Here is a 17213-nt window from a genome sequence, read left to right on the forward strand (position 1 = left end):
ACATCTCATCGGTCGGTGCCAACGTTTTTGAAGAAACGCAATGACAATATAATTTTTATGTGAGCCTCTGTCCCTGGTTTGCTTATGTTAAAGAGTACCTGTCAAAAATAAAACTTTTAATATAGTGTTCCTTGTGTAATTAGCAGACACTTTCCCATTCACTTTCTTTTAAAATTATCAACATAAATATGTTTAAAATGTAATAGAATAAACGGCCACTAGGTGGCTCTGTTCTGTTCCTGCCACAATTAATACAGTGTGTTTGGTCTCCTCCCGGCCTGGCAGGAGACCAAATTCAAGAAGTGTTTCTCTGCACTGAGCTTGATTGACAGCTGCACAGAGCCTGAGGTCTTCTATTCATCACAGCACTGTAATGATGTGAGGGCGGAAGTGGTCCCCCAGCAGGCTTCAGTGATGTCATGCCTGCTGGGAAATGCCCACTTTCTCCTGCTGGGAGATTGCACTATGTGAGCAAGAATAAAGGTAACATACACAGCTCTTTAAAGCTCTAAAAAAAATGTTAAGGGTGGGAGGAGTGTTAGGAATAGTTAGGGAACATAGCCTGAGTTAGTTTGGAAAAGTTTATTTGGTGACAGGTACTTTTTAAAGGAAACATAGGTTGGATATTTTCAGTCTGACTGTATTTTTCCCCAAAATAATCTGCATAGGAATTCGGAAATCCTTTATAAACCTACCCTGTGTGGAGCTGAAGAATCTGGTAAAGACACAAACTCATATATCCCGAAATCATTTATGGCATCTTCGTGTCCTGCAAGATATAGGATAATTTTACAGTTACAGAATGAAATGGGAAAATTTATATATATATATATATATATATATATATATATATATATATATATACTGATGATAAAACATTTTGCATATAGGCCTTTCTCAAAGAGGTTTCACTTTATCTATAAAAAACCCATAGACATGTAATATAGGTGACATTTATTAAAGGGGTCCTCCACTGCTCAGCGTTTGGAAAAAACAGTTCCGGACACTGGAGCAGGCGTACGAACACTGGAGCAGTTTAGAACAAACTGTTCTGAACGCTGAAGCCGGCGCTGGGAGCTCGTGACATCATAGCCACGTCCCCTCATGATGTGCCGCCCCCTCAATGCAGGTCTATGGGAGGGGGCGTGTCACACCCCTCCCATAGACTACCATTGAGGGGGCAGGGCATGATGCTATGAGGGGGCGTGGCTATGACATCACGAGCTCCCGGCGCCGGTGTGAGATGGTTTTCACGAGCTCAGGGAGGGGAGATGAGGGAGGGGGCGTGAACCTCCTCCCTCCCCTTGCTCTGCCCTCCCCAGCTCTAGCTTCGGAAATGTTCGGAGAGCTGGGGGAGGAGGGGACGCAAGGATTTACGGGGGCGCAAAAAACCACCTCACACCGGCTCCAGATGATGCAATCTATGGAGAATATTTTTGGCTTGAAAGATAACAACAATTTGTGCCAAAACTTTGGCACGAAACACTGATGTAAACACTGATGCCAACCAATAGGTGGAGTAAAGTATTAAATGTCTAGTAAGTTGCGCTAAGCCCACTAAATTTAACAATCTTCAGACTACTTGGTCTAAGTTTACAGCGTCTATGTATTAGACAGTATGAGTAAATTGGTAACATTCCAAAATTTCAATCTTTTTTTGGAAGAGGAAGGGAGTTCTCTATTCTCTATAAATATGCAATTCAGTTTTGGAGTTCTTTATTTTGTAATGACGCCCTGAGGTAAGGCAGCCATTGTAAATTTTTTCTTTTGTTGCAACTTTTCTGACATTAGTTTCCTTAAAGGGGTACTCCCCCCCTAGACTTTCCTTTGGATAGGGGATAAGATGTCTGATCGCAGGGGGCCCGCAATCTCCCTGCTGCACACTCGTTTAGAGTGTCAGGTGCAGCGCCGGAGGCTCGTGACGTCACGGCCACGCCCCGCTCGTGATGTCACAGCCACGCCCCCCCCCCCCCAATGAAGGTCTATGAGAGGGGGAGTGACAGCCATCACGCCCCCTCCTATAGACCTGCATTGAGGGGGCGTGGTGGTGACATCACGAGCGGGGCGTGGCCGTGACGTCATGAGCCTCCCCCCCCCCCCCCCACGTCGTCAGTCACCCGGCACGGAGCGAAGTTCTGCAGCCGAGATCACGGGGGTCCCCAGCGGCGGGACCCCCACAATCAGACATCTTATCCCCTATCCTTTGGGTAAGGTTAAGATGTCTAGGGGCGGAGTGGCCCTTTAAGCTCTCAATGGCCGCCGATACTTGGTCATTGATACCTGCAGAATAAAGATAAACATATCAGTTTTAATGCAAGGTAAAGGGCATTGAAAACTAAGGGGGAGATTTATCAAAACCTGTGCAGAGGAAGAGTGGTGCAGTTGCCCATAGCAACCAATCAGATTGCTTCTTTCATTTTCCACAGGCCTCTAAAGAGGCCTGTGGAAAATGAAAGAAGCAATCTGATTGGTTGCTATGGGCAACTGCACCACTCTTCCTCTGCACAGGTTTTGATAAATCTCCCCCTAAGTCCCCTTAAAAGTTGCAGAATTGCAGGTTTTCTTCCAATCTCAGCCCACAAATACGTTTTTTCTGTTTTGCAGCATATTTAATGGAAAATGATGGGTGTCTTTACAAAGCACAATTGGACCCCCCCAAAAAACAAGCCCTCGTGTGGCTCTGTATATGGAAAAATAAGAGTTAAAAATGTGCCACAAAAAAAAAAAAAAAAAAAAAACTGATGGGGGAGGGGTTAAAGTTTTTCAAATAAATACAACTAATGAGGTAATGAAACTTCTGTAATTTTCAGATTAAAAAAACAATAGATCTTTTCATTCCTGCACACCGTCCAGCGGGCAACGATGAGGAAACGGCTTTACCTGAATAGATCGGCGTCCTTCTGTATTCTGTTGAAGGTCTGAAATGGTGGATAATAAAGCAGGGTAGGTTAATTGTTCAAAAATACAGAAAATAATGAAAAATCTCACACAAGAAAAAAAAAATTGTGTTACCTCCGGGGTTGGAGCTTCCACTGGATGGCTGCAATGGAAAGAAGAGGCTGAGAATGTGCTAAGTAGCATTAAAGGGGTACTCCGGTGGAAAACATTTTTTTTTCTTTTTTTCATCAACTGGTGGCAGAAAGTTAAACAGATTTGTAAATTACTTCTATTAAAAATTCTTAATCATTCCAGTACTTATTAGCTGCTGAATACTACAGAGGAAATTATTTTCTTTTTGGAAGACAGAGCTCTCTGCTGACATCACGAGCACAGTGCTCTCTGCTGACATCTCTGTCCAATTTAAGAACTGTCCAGAATAGGAGAAAATCCCCATAGCAAACATATGCTGCTCTGGACAGTTCCTAAAATGGACAGAGATGTCAGCAGAGAGCACTGTGCTCGTGATGTCAGCAGAGAGAAAGAAAATAATTTCCTACGTAGTATTCAGCAGCTAATAAGTACTGGAAGGATTAAGATTGTTTAAAAGAAGTAATTTACAAATCTGTTTAACTTTCTGGCACCAGTTGATTAAAAAAAATAAAATAAAGTTTTCCACCGAGTACCCCTTTAAGAACAATGCAATCTATATAATTACGTATAGACTTCTATGAGCCTGTTATGACATCATGTGAACCTCAGTGTCACTTTATGGCAATTTCTTTCCTGTGCTGCAGATTTTTCTAGGATTTCCATCCATAACAGAGTTAGGCTGCATTCACACCACGTTTTTGCAATACAGTTCCCGTATATGTTTTCTATGTGAAAACCGTACGGAACCGTATTGGAAAACGTATGCATTGACTCTCCATTGAAAACCGTATGCCAAAAGATGCATCAGGTTGTGTCCGTTTTGTCAGGTTTTTTTCCTGTACCCAAAACCGTAGCCTACGGCTGGGTTCACACCACGTTTTTCAAATACGGTTACCGTATACGGTTTCCGCTAAAAAAAGTATGGCAAAAACCGTATGCAATCGTATACAACTGTATGACTCCAAATTAAAACGTATACGGTTTTTCCCCGTACGGTTCTATCCGTTTGCATCAGTTTTTGCCAACGGTTTTGCTATTTTGTTGGAATTAGTTTTCCAGCAATTTAATAAAGTTATTATTGTTCTATTGAAATTCCAATCTGCGCATGTGTCAACTCCAAAAACGGATTAGAAAAACCGTGTGCAACCGTATTCTGAAATTCTGTGTACGGTTCTCATAGACAACAATGTTGTTAAAAGAACCGCATACGGTTCGCATACGGTTTTCCAACCGGAGGCAAAAACGTGGTCGACAGCGTTTTTGTCTATGGTTGAAAAATCGGCAAAACCGTATCCGAGGCAAAACGGATGCAACCGTACACAACATTTGGAATACGGTTTACAATGCATTCTCTATGCATACGGTTTCGGATACTGTCGTATACGTTTTTTTTGCGGAAAACCGTATAAGGTTACCTATTTGAAAAACGTGGTGTGAACCCAGCCTACCACGGTTTTAGGTCCGGTTGAAAAACTGTATTAAACCGTATACGTTTTTTTTTAACATGGGAGTCAATGGGAACAGTACAGAACTGTATGTGCGTACAGTTCCATCCGGTTTTCACCATACGGTTTTTTACTTTGGAGAGTTTTTTTTCTTGGAATTTTAAACAATTAAAACTTTATTCAAAATGGAGTGAAAAGTTAAAAACGTATAAGTTTTTTTCTTAAAAAATGGATGCAACCGGATGTCAGTTTTCAAATCGTATACGGTTTTTAACTGTATACGGGTTAAAATTTGTACACACGTTTTGATACAGTTTAGTCAGGTTTTGAGGAATCCGTTTTTCCTCAAAAACCTGATACGGGAACTGTATTGCAAAAACGTGGTGTGAACGCAGCCTTAGTCATACAGTAGATTAGTAAATGAGTAAGAACGCTAACCAAAGGCCATTATGTTTCTTTTACTTATCCAGATGTATTGGCCTTTGACTATTGAGCTGCAGTGATCAGTTTGTAAAAGTGAGAACAGGAAGTGCAGCCATATTGGTTGTCACCACTGAATTACCTTCAGTGGATCAATTCAAGATGTCTGGTCTGGAATCTGTATAAATTCGAGATGTCTGGTCTGTATTATTTTCAAGATGTCTGATTTGGGGTCTAAATCAAATCAAGATGTCTGGTCTGAGATCTGTATCAATTTAAGATGTCTGGTCTGGGGTCTGTGTTTATATAGGGGGGTTAATAGGTCTGTATTAGTTTAGGGCATCTGACCTGAAGATTTGTATTAAAGGGGTACTCCGGCCCTAAGACATCTTATCCCCCTATCCAAAGGGTAGGGGATAAGATGTCTGACCGCGGGGGTCCCGCCGCTGGGGGTCAGCGGAACCCCCGCGGTCAGACATCTTATCCCCTATCCTTTGGATATGGGATAAGATGTCTTCGGGCCAGAGTACCCCTTTAATACAAATCTTGAATTCAGCACCCACCTCTTTGAGCTGCACACTGCGCTGCCAGCTCACAAACTGCCGGGTGCCGACCACGGGGCTGGAGTATGGTGATGTCAGGACTCCGCCCCTGTGTGATGTCACCCCCGCTATGCAAGTCTATGGGAGGGGGCGTGACGGCAGTCACGCCCCCTCCCATACACTTGCATAGCGGGGGTGTGACGTGATGTCACACGGGGGCGGAGTCGTGACGTCACCATACTCCAGCCCCGTGGTCGGCACCCGGCAGTTTGTGAGCTGGCAGCGCGGCGTGCAGCTCAAAGAGGTGGGTGCCGAATGCAAAATTGCGGGGGGACTCCTGCGGTCAGACAGCTTATCCCCTATCCTTTGGATAGGGGATAAGATGTCTTAGGGCCAGAGTACCCCTTTAAGTCTAGGTTCACGCTGCGGAATCAACGGCCAGAAAATTTCCACCCGGAGATTCCGAGTGCGTCCAGCGCCGACTGAATCAGTCGGCGCTAGGACCGCGCGGACACTGCAGTCTCCAATAGACTGCAATGTGCTCTGCGAGCATTTCCGCCTGAAGAATGAGCAACGCCATTCTTCAGGTGGAAATTTCCAAGCGGATTTTCCGTTCAAAAAATCATTCACTACACTATACATTTTAGTAAGCGGAATTTCTGCCTGCAATTTCAAAGCGTAAATTCCGTAGTGTGAACCTAGCCTAAGAGTGTCTGTCTGCATTCTATCTATTTAGTAAGTCTGGGGTCTGTATTTAAAAATTTTGTTTAGTGGGTTGGGTTAAAGGGGTACTCTGCCCCGAGACATTTTATCCCCTTATCCAAAGGATAGGGCATAAGATGTCTGCTCATGGGGGGTCCGGATATGTTGTCTGAATTTTGGGGGGGGGTGCCCTGTGGTCTGTATTTAGGGTGAGGTCTGGGATCTCTATTCATTCATGAGGTCTTGTGTCTGTATTTTATTTAGAGAGTATGTAGACTGCATTTAGGGGGACAGGACTGGAGGTTTCGTTGACTGGTCTGTTGTCTGAACTCTGAGACGTGATGAAGAGGAGTCAGATACACTATTTGTGATACAGATTCCGCAGCTTGGGATACGTCTTATATAAACACTGCTTAATACCACATTCCTAGGAATAAATATGAAATTGCTGCACTTCCTGTTATTAGTTTTGTAACAAAATCAAAATCATTTCTTTGGTTTCTGCTCTAACTTCAGATTTACTAATTTATCGCCAGATTTATGTTTTCGTAGCCGCACAGATACCTGCAAATATGTGTGAATCCAGTCACATTATAGGGAAACACAACCTAATAATACACTGAAATAGTGGACAAAGGGGGCAGAATTATAGTAGTTATATTCTTGTATATAGGAGCAGTATTATAGTAGTTATATTCTTGTATATAGGAGCAGTATTATAGTAGTTATATTCTTGTATATAGGAGCAGTATTATAGTAGTTATATTCTTGTATATAGGAGCAATATTATAGTAGTTATATTCTTGTATATAGGAGCAGCATTATAGTAGTTATATTCTTGTATATAGGAGCAGTATTATAGTAGTTATATTCTTGTATATAGGAGGCAGTATTATAGTAGTTATATTCTTGTATATAGGAGCAGTATTATAGTAGTTATATTCTTGTATATAGGAGCAGTATTATAGTAGTTATATTCTTGTATATAGGAGCAGTATTATAGTAGTTATATTCTTGTATATAGGAGCAGTATTATAGTAGTTATATTCTTGTACATAGGAGGCAGTATTATAGTAGTTATATTCTTGTACATAGGAGGCAGTATTAATGTAGTTATATTCTTGTACATAGGAGCAGTATTATAGTAGTTATATTCTAGTACATAGGAGAAGTATTATAGTAGTTATATTCTTGTACATAGGAGGCAGTATTAATGTAGTTATATTCTTGTACATAGGAGGCAGTATTATAGTAGTTATATTCTTGTATATAGGAGACAGTATTATAGTAGTTATATTCTTGTATATAGGAGCAGTATTATAGTAGTTATATTCTTGTATATAGGAGGCAGTATTATAGTAGTTATATTCTTGTATATAGGAGGCAGTATTATAGTAGTTATATTCTTGTACATAGGAGGCAGTATTAATGTAGTTATATTCTTGCACATAGGTACCAGAATTATAATAGGTTTATAATTGTATACAGGAGGTAATATTAAAATGCTGATATTCTTGTACATAGGCGGTAGTATTATATTAGTTCTCGTTCAGATGCTTAGTTAGCCCTTCCTCCACCTTAGTAGACCATAATCAGTGCATGAAACAATTGTGACGCCTTTACTATATAAAACGTATTAGAAGGAACTTGCTAAACCATGTGTACTATATATTTGTGTACTGTCTGTATATTTATTTTTGGCGATTTCACCTATGAATATGTTGACTGTTTCTTACCTCTGTGAAGTCGATATTTTCTCCACACAAAAATAAAGCAAATGGATAAAATTACAAAGAGTGACACTCCAGTTATGGCTGCCAGTGGGGACAAGGTACTTGTCATCTGGGAAAGTTTTGCTGCGTCTGTTAAAAAATAAATAAAAAGATAATAATAATAATAAATGGGTACAGGACCCCCGGAAGTTGTCACCCAGCCTTTTTCTCATGTATTTTTAAAGGGGTTATCAACTGGTTCCAGAAAGTAAAACAGATTTCTAAATTAGTTCTATTAAAACATCTTAATCCTTTCAGTACTTATCAGCTGAAGTTGAGTTGTTCTTTTCTGTCTAAGTGCTCTCTGATGACACCTGTCTCGGGAACCACCCAGTTTAGAAGCAAATCCCCATAGCAAACCTCTTCTACTCTGTGCAGTTCCCAAGACAAGCAGAGATGTCAGCAGAGAGCACTGTTGCCAGACAGAAAACAACAACTCAACTTCAGCAGCTGATAGTTATTGGAAGGATTAAGATTTTTTAATAGATGTAATTTACAAATCGGTTTAACTTTCTGGAGCCAGTTGATGTATAAAAATAAAGGTTTATTTTCCTGGAATGCCCCTTTAATGCTATTTCATGATCTTCTTCTGCTTGTAGTTTATAGTTATTCTGTTCTTACAAAATCAGCCCCAAATGCATCAATTACTTTTAGGAATGTGGTGGGCTTCTGCATATATACAGCTGCACATCTAAACAAGCAGAGCTTCATATATAAAGAGAAAAGAAAACCAGGGCAACTCACCACGTACGTATACTTCGAACTTCTTTATTAATCTATGAAGGGTACAAACAGTGCAGGACACGGGTGGACAGAACACAGGGGGACGTTCGTTCGGGGCTACGGTCCCGTTTCGCAACATATGCTTCAACTGGCCCACAGGTGGGCCAGTTGAAGCATATCTTGCGAAACGGCACCGTAGCCCCGAACGAACGTCCCCCTGGGTCCCCCTCTACTAAGGAAAAGTATGCCAAATAATAGTTCTCAAATAGTGTACGCATTGTTTGCTGTAAATTTGTGTACCACCACGCCTTTTCTAACGTAAAAAAAAAGAAGCAAGACCCATGGAAAACGTATGGAAACATAAAGCAATACATCTGCATACATTTAGGGCACGTTCTCACTCAGTGTATACGCAGCGTATTTCACGCTGCGCAAAATCTGAAGCAGCAGCGGGAAATACGCTGCGTATCCCTCGCTAACCATACACACAAGGCTTTCCGGCGGCAGCCCTGTGTGTGTAGTGAGTTTTGGAGGCGGAGCCACGCATCACAGTCACGCCGGCACACGGCCCCGCCTCCGAAACTCACTGCACACATAGGGCTGCCCCCGGAAAGCCTTGTGTGCGTGGTGAACTAGTGATGAGCGGCATTGCCCATATTCGAATTTGTGATATTTCGCAAATATATAGACGAATATTCGTCCTATATTTGTGAATTTCGCTCATTCGTTATATTCGCATATTCGCGGAAAAAAACAGTGAGGGGGGTGGGCAACTTTACTATTGGTTGCTCGGGATGTTGTTGATAACCTCTGCCAAGTGTATTTGCATCATTCTAATTGGCCCGCAAGTGAAAAGAAGGAATAGGCGCATATACAAATATTCACATATGCAAATATTTACATATGTGCATATGTGGAAAAAAAGAGATATTCTCAATATTCCCAAACACGCGAATTTGCGATATTCACGATAAAAATTTGAAATGCGAATATTCGCGCCCAACACTATACTATGGTGAACTAGGGATACGCAGTGTATTTTCAGATTTTGCGCAGCATGAAATACGCTGCATATACTCCAAGTGGGAACGTGCCCTAACAGTGTAACTCCAGCGTGGCTCTCACCCGCTTTGCAAAGTTCGGCATGGAGAGGCGCAGTCCATGCAGGGTGGTCAGGTTGCCGAGGCAACCAAACGAGGCCCAGCAAGTTCCATGCACGAGCCCTTTTTTATTTAATAGGACTTGTGCGCTGGAACTCGCTGGGCATCGTACGATTGACGTGGCTGCCTCTGCATCTCTCCGCGACAAACAATTGCAGAATGGCGAGGAGAGTAATGCTGGAGTTACGGTTTAACGTATAGATTTAACGGGAGGACACAGGAGCCATTTTACCATCAGCAGCGCTCCTTAAGTCAGCGGATCAGCATGAATGTGATGTGAATGACAATACAGGGTGATGGATGTGTCAGGAGATTGCGATATGGGAGATGGTACAAGTACACATGGGCGGACATTTATCAATTTATTATGTATTCCAGTTTTTAGTTCTTTTTTTCGCTTATGTGCGACTTATTTATCAACTGGTTTCAGCCTGGTAATAAATTTCTTTCACATAAGCAATTTTATTTTATTTTATTTATTTTTTGCTTTGGTAGTGGCTTTTTCTGCTCCATGTCTGAGCTGGAGTAAATTTAGTAGTTTTTTTTCATGCCATGCGACTTTTTTGCGACTTTCGCACTTGATAAATCTCTGACCACTGCAAGTCAAAAATCACTTTTTGCTTTGGTAAGGCTGCATTCACACCACGTTTTTGCAATACAGTTCCTGTATCAGCTTTTTGATGAAAAACGGATTCCTCAAAACCTGACTAAACTGTATCAAAAAGTGTGTACAAATTTTAACCCACATAAGGTTGAAAACCGTATACGATTTGAAAAATGATGTCCGGTTGCATCCGTTTTTTATGAAAATAAACGTATACGTTTTTTTACTTTTCACACCATTATGAATAAAGTTTCACTTGTTTGATTGAAATTACAAGAAAAAAAACTGTGCAAAGTCAAAAACTGTATGTGAAAACCGTATGGAACCGTACGCACATACGGTTCTGTACGGTTCCCATTGACTCCTATGTTAAAAAAAATAAATAAATAAAGTATACGGTTTAATACAGTTTTTCACCCGGACCAAAAAACGTGGTAGACTACAGTTTTGGGTACGGGTAAAAAAAAACTGACAAAACCGTACAGGATGCAAAACGGACACGTTTGAAAGATGATGCGTTTGAGATACGGTTTACAATGTTAAGTCAATGCATACGGTTTTCTATACAGTTCCGTACGGTTTTTAACTTGAATCCGTATACGGGAACTGTATAGCAAAAAACATGGTGTGCATGCAACCTAAGCAAGATTTTTATTTTTTTCTTAGGACACTGCACAATCAAAAAGTCGCAGAAAAAAGAGAGTAGTCACACGTGCGACTTTTTTGCGACAATTTTAAGCAAAATAAAAATCTACTAAATGCTTTAATAAATGTCCCCCATATTCTTTCTCTATACAGAGGCACGTCACTTGTACAGTGCAGGTACCTGGGTTGTTCACTTGCCCCTTGGTTGTTGGCCCTGTTCTCTTGGCCAGTTCTCACCTGACATATGCTGCATCGGCAGTCCCTGGCATTGCCCAACACCGCCCCCAGCGCCTGTGGCTTGGTCTTCAGTCAGCTCCTGGCTCCTCACAATGCTCAGAGGCAGTCCCTGCTAGGGTTTCAGCACCACACACAAGGGTTTACTTACCATAGTGCAGACCATGTGTGATGTCCCAGTACGGGATATGCATCTCACAGTCCTATCAGCTTGAGTCACTGTATGTCCCCAGGGCTCACCTGCACTGTACCCCTATAATCTGTATAATTGTATATTGTGTGTAAAGGACCTTTGATATGGTCACATGGTTAATAGTCACATGATAATGTTGTCACATGTTAAAGTCACATGTTTTGTTACCCAGAGAGCACCAGGTGACCAGATGACCTGCAGCTAGCCTATGGGCTCCTTGCACAGCCTATAAGGAAGGGAGGAGCTGCAATCTGCCTCTTTGATCATTCATTGCTCTTAGATCCTGAGGTCAAGTCCAGTCCAGACGTTTCAGAGCTAGTGTCCAGCACATCTGGAGGCCACAAGCCTAAATTACAGCCATAAGTAAGTAAGTCAAGTCATCTCTGTCTGCTGTCACTACCATAAGTCAAGTCTATTATAGTCGGCGTGGCTGTGCTAGAGTCTGTCAAAGTCACTGCAGGTCCCAGCAAGCTGCGAGGTTCCCTGTGTTACTGGTCACCTCTCTGGGATCCTGGACTTGCTGTAAAGACTGTACCATCTGTCTACCTCAGTAAAACTACCATTAAAGGGTACCTCTCATCAAAAAAACTTTTGACATATTATAGATTAATGTATGCAGAATAACTTCACAATTGCATGTTATTAAAAAATATGCTTCTTTCTATTTAATTTTCCACTTTGAAGAAATGACCACTAGGGGTCTCCCTACCAGTCCTGGCAGCAAGCATTTCAGACTCATGCTGGAGTCCTAAACACTATGAGCTGCCAGTCTGCTTTGTTCACAAAGGAGAACACTCAGAGCTGCCAGCCTGCTTTGTTCACAGCCTGTTTGGCTGTGAACAAAGCAGGCTGGCAGCTCTGAGTGTTTAGGACTCCAGCATGAGTTAGAAATGCTTGCTGCCAGGACTGATCGGGAAAAATACAATAGAAAGAAGCATATTTTTCATTAACATGCTATTGGAAAGTTATTCAACATTCATTAATCTAAAATATATCAAAAGTTTATTTGATGAGAGGTACCCTTTAACCCTGACCTGGCCTTGGACTCTTATTTGCCCTGCCAAATTAGGACTAGTGGTGCTACCGTTTCGGGTGGTTCTCGGTTAAAACCACGCCCTGGCGTCACGAACATTAATGGTACGTTCAGACGCTCTTTGTTTTTGCGGGTTTTCCACAGCGTATTTGAAAGGGGAGGGCTCTTCTCGGCTGTCCATAGCAGATTGTCCGCGGCGGAATTTACGCTGTGGAAAATCCGCCGCAAGCCCAATTGAAGTCAGTAGGGACTGCGGTGGATTTTTTGGCAGCGTAAATTCCGCAGTGGATAATCTGCTATGGACAGCCGAGAAGAGCCCGCACCTTTCAAATACTCTGCGGAAAACCCGCAAAAACAAAGAGCGTGTGAACGCACCCTTAGGGGTTAACACCATCTGCCACTGGGCTACAACATCTGCCCCATACATGTGGCGCACCACACATGCGACTGCTATGGGGCCCTTGGAGAGAGTCCTGAGGAGTGTGGGCCCAAGACGGACATTGAAGCAGCATCTGCCACACAGGACGGGCAGGAGTACAGAAGAACACCTTTTTCTGTACTGGGTCACCACAGGGTGCCTCATACTTTTGCAAAACTACAACTCCCAGCATGCCCGGACAGCCAACGGCTGTCCGGGCATGCTGGGAGTTGTAGTTTTGCAACAGCTGGAGGCACCCTAGACGGGAAACACTGTCCTAAATAAATATAGACCTCCTTAAGGAATTATCCATAAATAGGTGATAACTGATCGATGGTGATCTGATCATTGGGGGTGTCACCAATCATAACAATGGGGGTCTCATCTTTTATAGCAACAACATTTTTTTTCGGCACCTTTACAAACCCAACTGGCATTGAGGTTTGGGCTCTGAAAACTTTTTCGCAGTCGGTATAATCGTATATATTTTATTCCTGTCTGTGGTTCCCAACAATGGCGTATGATCTATTCCCCGCGCGGTGGGTATTATTAGCCGTGTTACCTTGTCACCGGGTTCTACGTTTCATCATATCCATAACTGTATATGTCGTTTATTGTTCGTCTGTCACTCAGCGCCCGCCCCGCCGGTGAAGGCAGAGCATTGTGCGCGGTCTGTCACTGTGTCACTGTCGGCAAACAGCCGCTGCTACATGTGTTTACTTTAATAATAGATGACAGCGCGAGACATTCTGGACAGACCGGATTGTTCAGTTCTGTGAAGAGCTGACTCCGCGCCATCGTGCTGGAAATGTGCCGTACCTTCTCTGTGCATCCGATCAGAACTATACAGTGATCCCTCAACTTACAATGGCCTCAACATACAATAGTTTCAACAAACAGTGGTCTTTTCTGGACCATTGTAAGTTGAAACCAGACTCAACATACAATGCTACAGAAAGTCCAGATCTGTGAAACATGTCAATGGCTGGAAGAACCGACCAATCAGAATGGACATTCACTGGTAAAAAACCCTGTATTACTGAAGTGCTACTTAGGGATCGACCGATTATCACGATTTTGGGCATTATCGGTATCGGCAATTACCTTGCCGATAAGCCGATAATGCCCCGCCCCCCGCACCGCCCCCACCGCACCGCGACCGCCCCCCCCCCCTGACCCGCCGCACCGCACCGCGACCGCCCCCCGACCCACTGCGTCACACCCCCCACCGTAGTGCTGGGCGGTATACTGGTATGGATTTTTGCCCATACCGCTATACCGGTCGGGACCCTCCCCCACCCTCCGAAAAAACTTACCCGTAATGGGGGTGGTCCGGGCCATCCATCCTTCCTTCCTGTAGTGTCCGGCGCCATTCCGGGTGGAGGGTGCACCGGTCCGGGCTGTCCTTCTCTGGGGGTCCTCTTCTCCACTACTGGAAGGCTCCGGCCTAGTACGCTGCATAGACGCCGCTACGCCGTGACGTCAGGTGCGTCGCTGCGCACGGGCGTCACTGCGTAGCGGCGTCTATGCAGCGTACTAGGCCGGAGCCTTCCAGTAGTGGAGAAGATGACCCCCGGAGAAGAAGGACAGCCCGGACCGGTGCACCCTCCACCCGGAATGCCGCCGGACACTACAGGAAGGAAGGATGGCCCGGGCCACTGGGTTGTGGCGGCGGTGGCCTATGGCACCGCAAAAGCCACTGCAGTGCATTGATTTAAAGCGCCCGCTTTAAATCAATGATCTGCAGCGGTGTCGAGGGGGGATAAATAGCCTATAACTTATACCGGAATATCGGTATAAGTTATCGGCTATCGGCCCTAACCTCCACTGATTATCGGTATCGGCCCTAAAAAAACGATATCGGTCGATCCCTATCTGGTAGTGCCTACTTACTGTACAGGGAGGTATTATATGTTCTGTACTACTCTTTACCTGTATTACTGAAGTGCATGCACTGACTAGGTGTCTGGTAGCGCCCCCTACAGTACAGGGAGGTATTACATGTTCTGTACTCTTTACCTGTATTACTGAAGTGTATGCACTGACTGATGTCTGGTAGCGCCCCCTACAGTACAGGGAGGTATTACATGTTCTGTACTCTTTACCTGTATTACTGAAGTGTATGCACTGACTGATGTCTGGTAGCGTCCCCTACAGTACAGGGAGGTATTACATGTTCTGTACTCTTTACCTGTATTACTGAAGTGTATGCACTGACTGGTGTCTGGTAGCGCCCCCTACAGTACAGGGAGGTATTACATGTTCTGTACTCTTTACCTGTATTACTGAAGTGTATGCACTGACTGATGTCTGGTAGCGCCCCCTACAGTACAGGGAGGTATTACATGTTCTGTACTCTTTACCTGTATTACTGAAGTGCATGCACTGACTGGTGTCTGGTAGCGCCCCCTACAGTACAGGGAGGTATTACATGTTCTGTACTCTTTACCTGTATAACTGAAGTGTATGCACTGACTGATGTCTGGTAGCGCCCCCTACAGTACAGGGAGGTATTACATGTTCTGTACTCTTTACCTGTATTACTGAAGTGTATGCACTGACTGGTGTCTGGTAGCGCCCCCTACAGTACAGGGAGGTATTACATGTTCTGTACTCTTTACCTGTATAACTGAAGTGTATGCACTGACTGATGTCTGGTAGCACCCCCTACAGTGCAGGGAGGTATTACATGTTCTGTACTCTTTACCTTTATTACTGAAGTGCATGCACTGACTGGTGTCTGCTAGCGCCCCCTACAGTACAGGGAGGTATTACATGTTCTGTACTCTTTACCTGTATTACTGAAGTGTATGCACTGACTGGTGTCTGGTAGCGCCCCCTACAGTACAGGGAGGTATTACATGTTCTGTACTCTTTACCTGTATAACTGAAGTGTATGCACTGACTGATGTCTGGTAGCACCCCCTACAGTGCAGGGAGGTATTACATGTTCTGTACTCTTTACCTGTATTACTGAAGTGTATGCACTGACTGGTGTCCGGTAGTGCCCCCTACAGTACAGAAAGGTATTACATTACTCTTTACCTGTACCAGGGTTAGCTGCTCCTTTGGACATCAGGTCAGGGCGGCTCCATATTACTTTTTTAGGACATTGTGTGTACTGTACAGGACCCCCAAGAAGCTCCTGTCCTCTACATAGACCAGTGTTTCCCAAGCAGGGAGCCCCCAGCTGTTGCAAAACTACAACTCCCAGCATGCCCGGACAGCCTTTGGCTGTCCGGGCATGCTGGGAGTTGTAGTTTTGCAACAGCTGGAGGCTCCCTGCTTGGGAAACACTGACATAGACAGTGATAACAGCTTCCAGCAGATCTTTATACTTTTATATGTAAGGATTTGCTTTATCTATATCAGTTCTGGTCTCAACATACAATGGTTTCAACATACGATGGTCGTCCCAGAACCAATTAATATTGTAACTTGAGGGACCACTGTACTATCTTACCATTATAGCAAATAGAACATTCTGCCTCTTTGGAATGCCTTTTATAGACTTTTATGTTGCTAGCAGGACGCATGCGGAAGGATCTTATTATAGCTGTATTTATTAAGAAAAAACAAATTTGTAACAAAAGGGGTACTCTGCCCACAGACATCTTATCCTCTATCCAAATGATAGGGGATAAGATGCTTGCCGGGTGCGGCACGGAGATCTCGGGGGTCCCAGCAGTGGGACCCCTGCAATCAGACATCTTTTCCCCTATCCTTTGGATAAGAAGTCTGTGGGTGGAGTACCTCTTTAAAATGAAAGAGTAAGAGGACATATCAAAAGTTTTTATCGGTTGGGGTCTGAATGTTCAGACCCCGACGGACAGGGCCGGCTCTGCCTATTGGCAAAATAGGCAGCCGCCTAGAGCGCCCTCTTGATGGGGCACCGTTCTGCTCTCACCCCAGTAGTAAGGTGAAAGAAAGTTATTTCTCCAGGTCCTGACAGCCGCTAAGCTCTCACCCCAGTAGTAAGGTGATTACATGAATAGGAGGTTTGTTACAGTGTGTCACCCCAGTAAGCTATTTACATGAGGAGGAGGTTTGTTACAGTGTGTCATCCCAGTAGTAAGGAGATTACTTGGGGAGGAGTTTTGTTACAGTGTGGCAACCCAGTAGTAAGGAGATTACATGAGGAGGGGGTTTGTTACAGTGTGTCACCCAAGTTGTAAGAAGATTACATGAGTAGGAGGTTTGTTACAGTGTGTCACCCCAGTAGTAAGGAGATTACATGAGGAGGGTGTTGTTACAGTGTGTCACCCCGGTAGAAATAAGATTACATGAGGAGG

The 17213-nt window shown here is 43.7% G+C and overlaps 1 protein-coding gene across 1 annotated transcript in view; it reads right to left on the minus strand.

Annotated features, from left to right (window-relative positions):
• The window catches only part of HEPACAM2 (HEPACAM family member 2), a 132056-nt gene that overhangs the window by 14943 nt on the left and 99900 nt on the right, over positions 1–17213 (minus strand). The window contains exons 5-8 of the mRNA XM_056519011.1: positions 7876–8001; positions 3013–3040; positions 2881–2918; positions 696–769 (exon numbers count right to left, since the gene is read on the minus strand). Coding sequence (XP_056374986.1) covers positions 696–769; positions 2881–2918; positions 3013–3040; positions 7876–8001 — 266 coding nt within the window. The remainder of the gene's footprint in view (positions 1–695; positions 770–2880; positions 2919–3012; positions 3041–7875; positions 8002–17213) is intronic.

This window comes from Hyla sarda, chromosome 5 (assembly GCF_029499605.1).
Source record: "Hyla sarda isolate aHylSar1 chromosome 5, aHylSar1.hap1, whole genome shotgun sequence".
Classification (NCBI taxonomy): Eukaryota; Metazoa; Chordata; class Amphibia; order Anura; family Hylidae; genus Hyla; species Hyla sarda.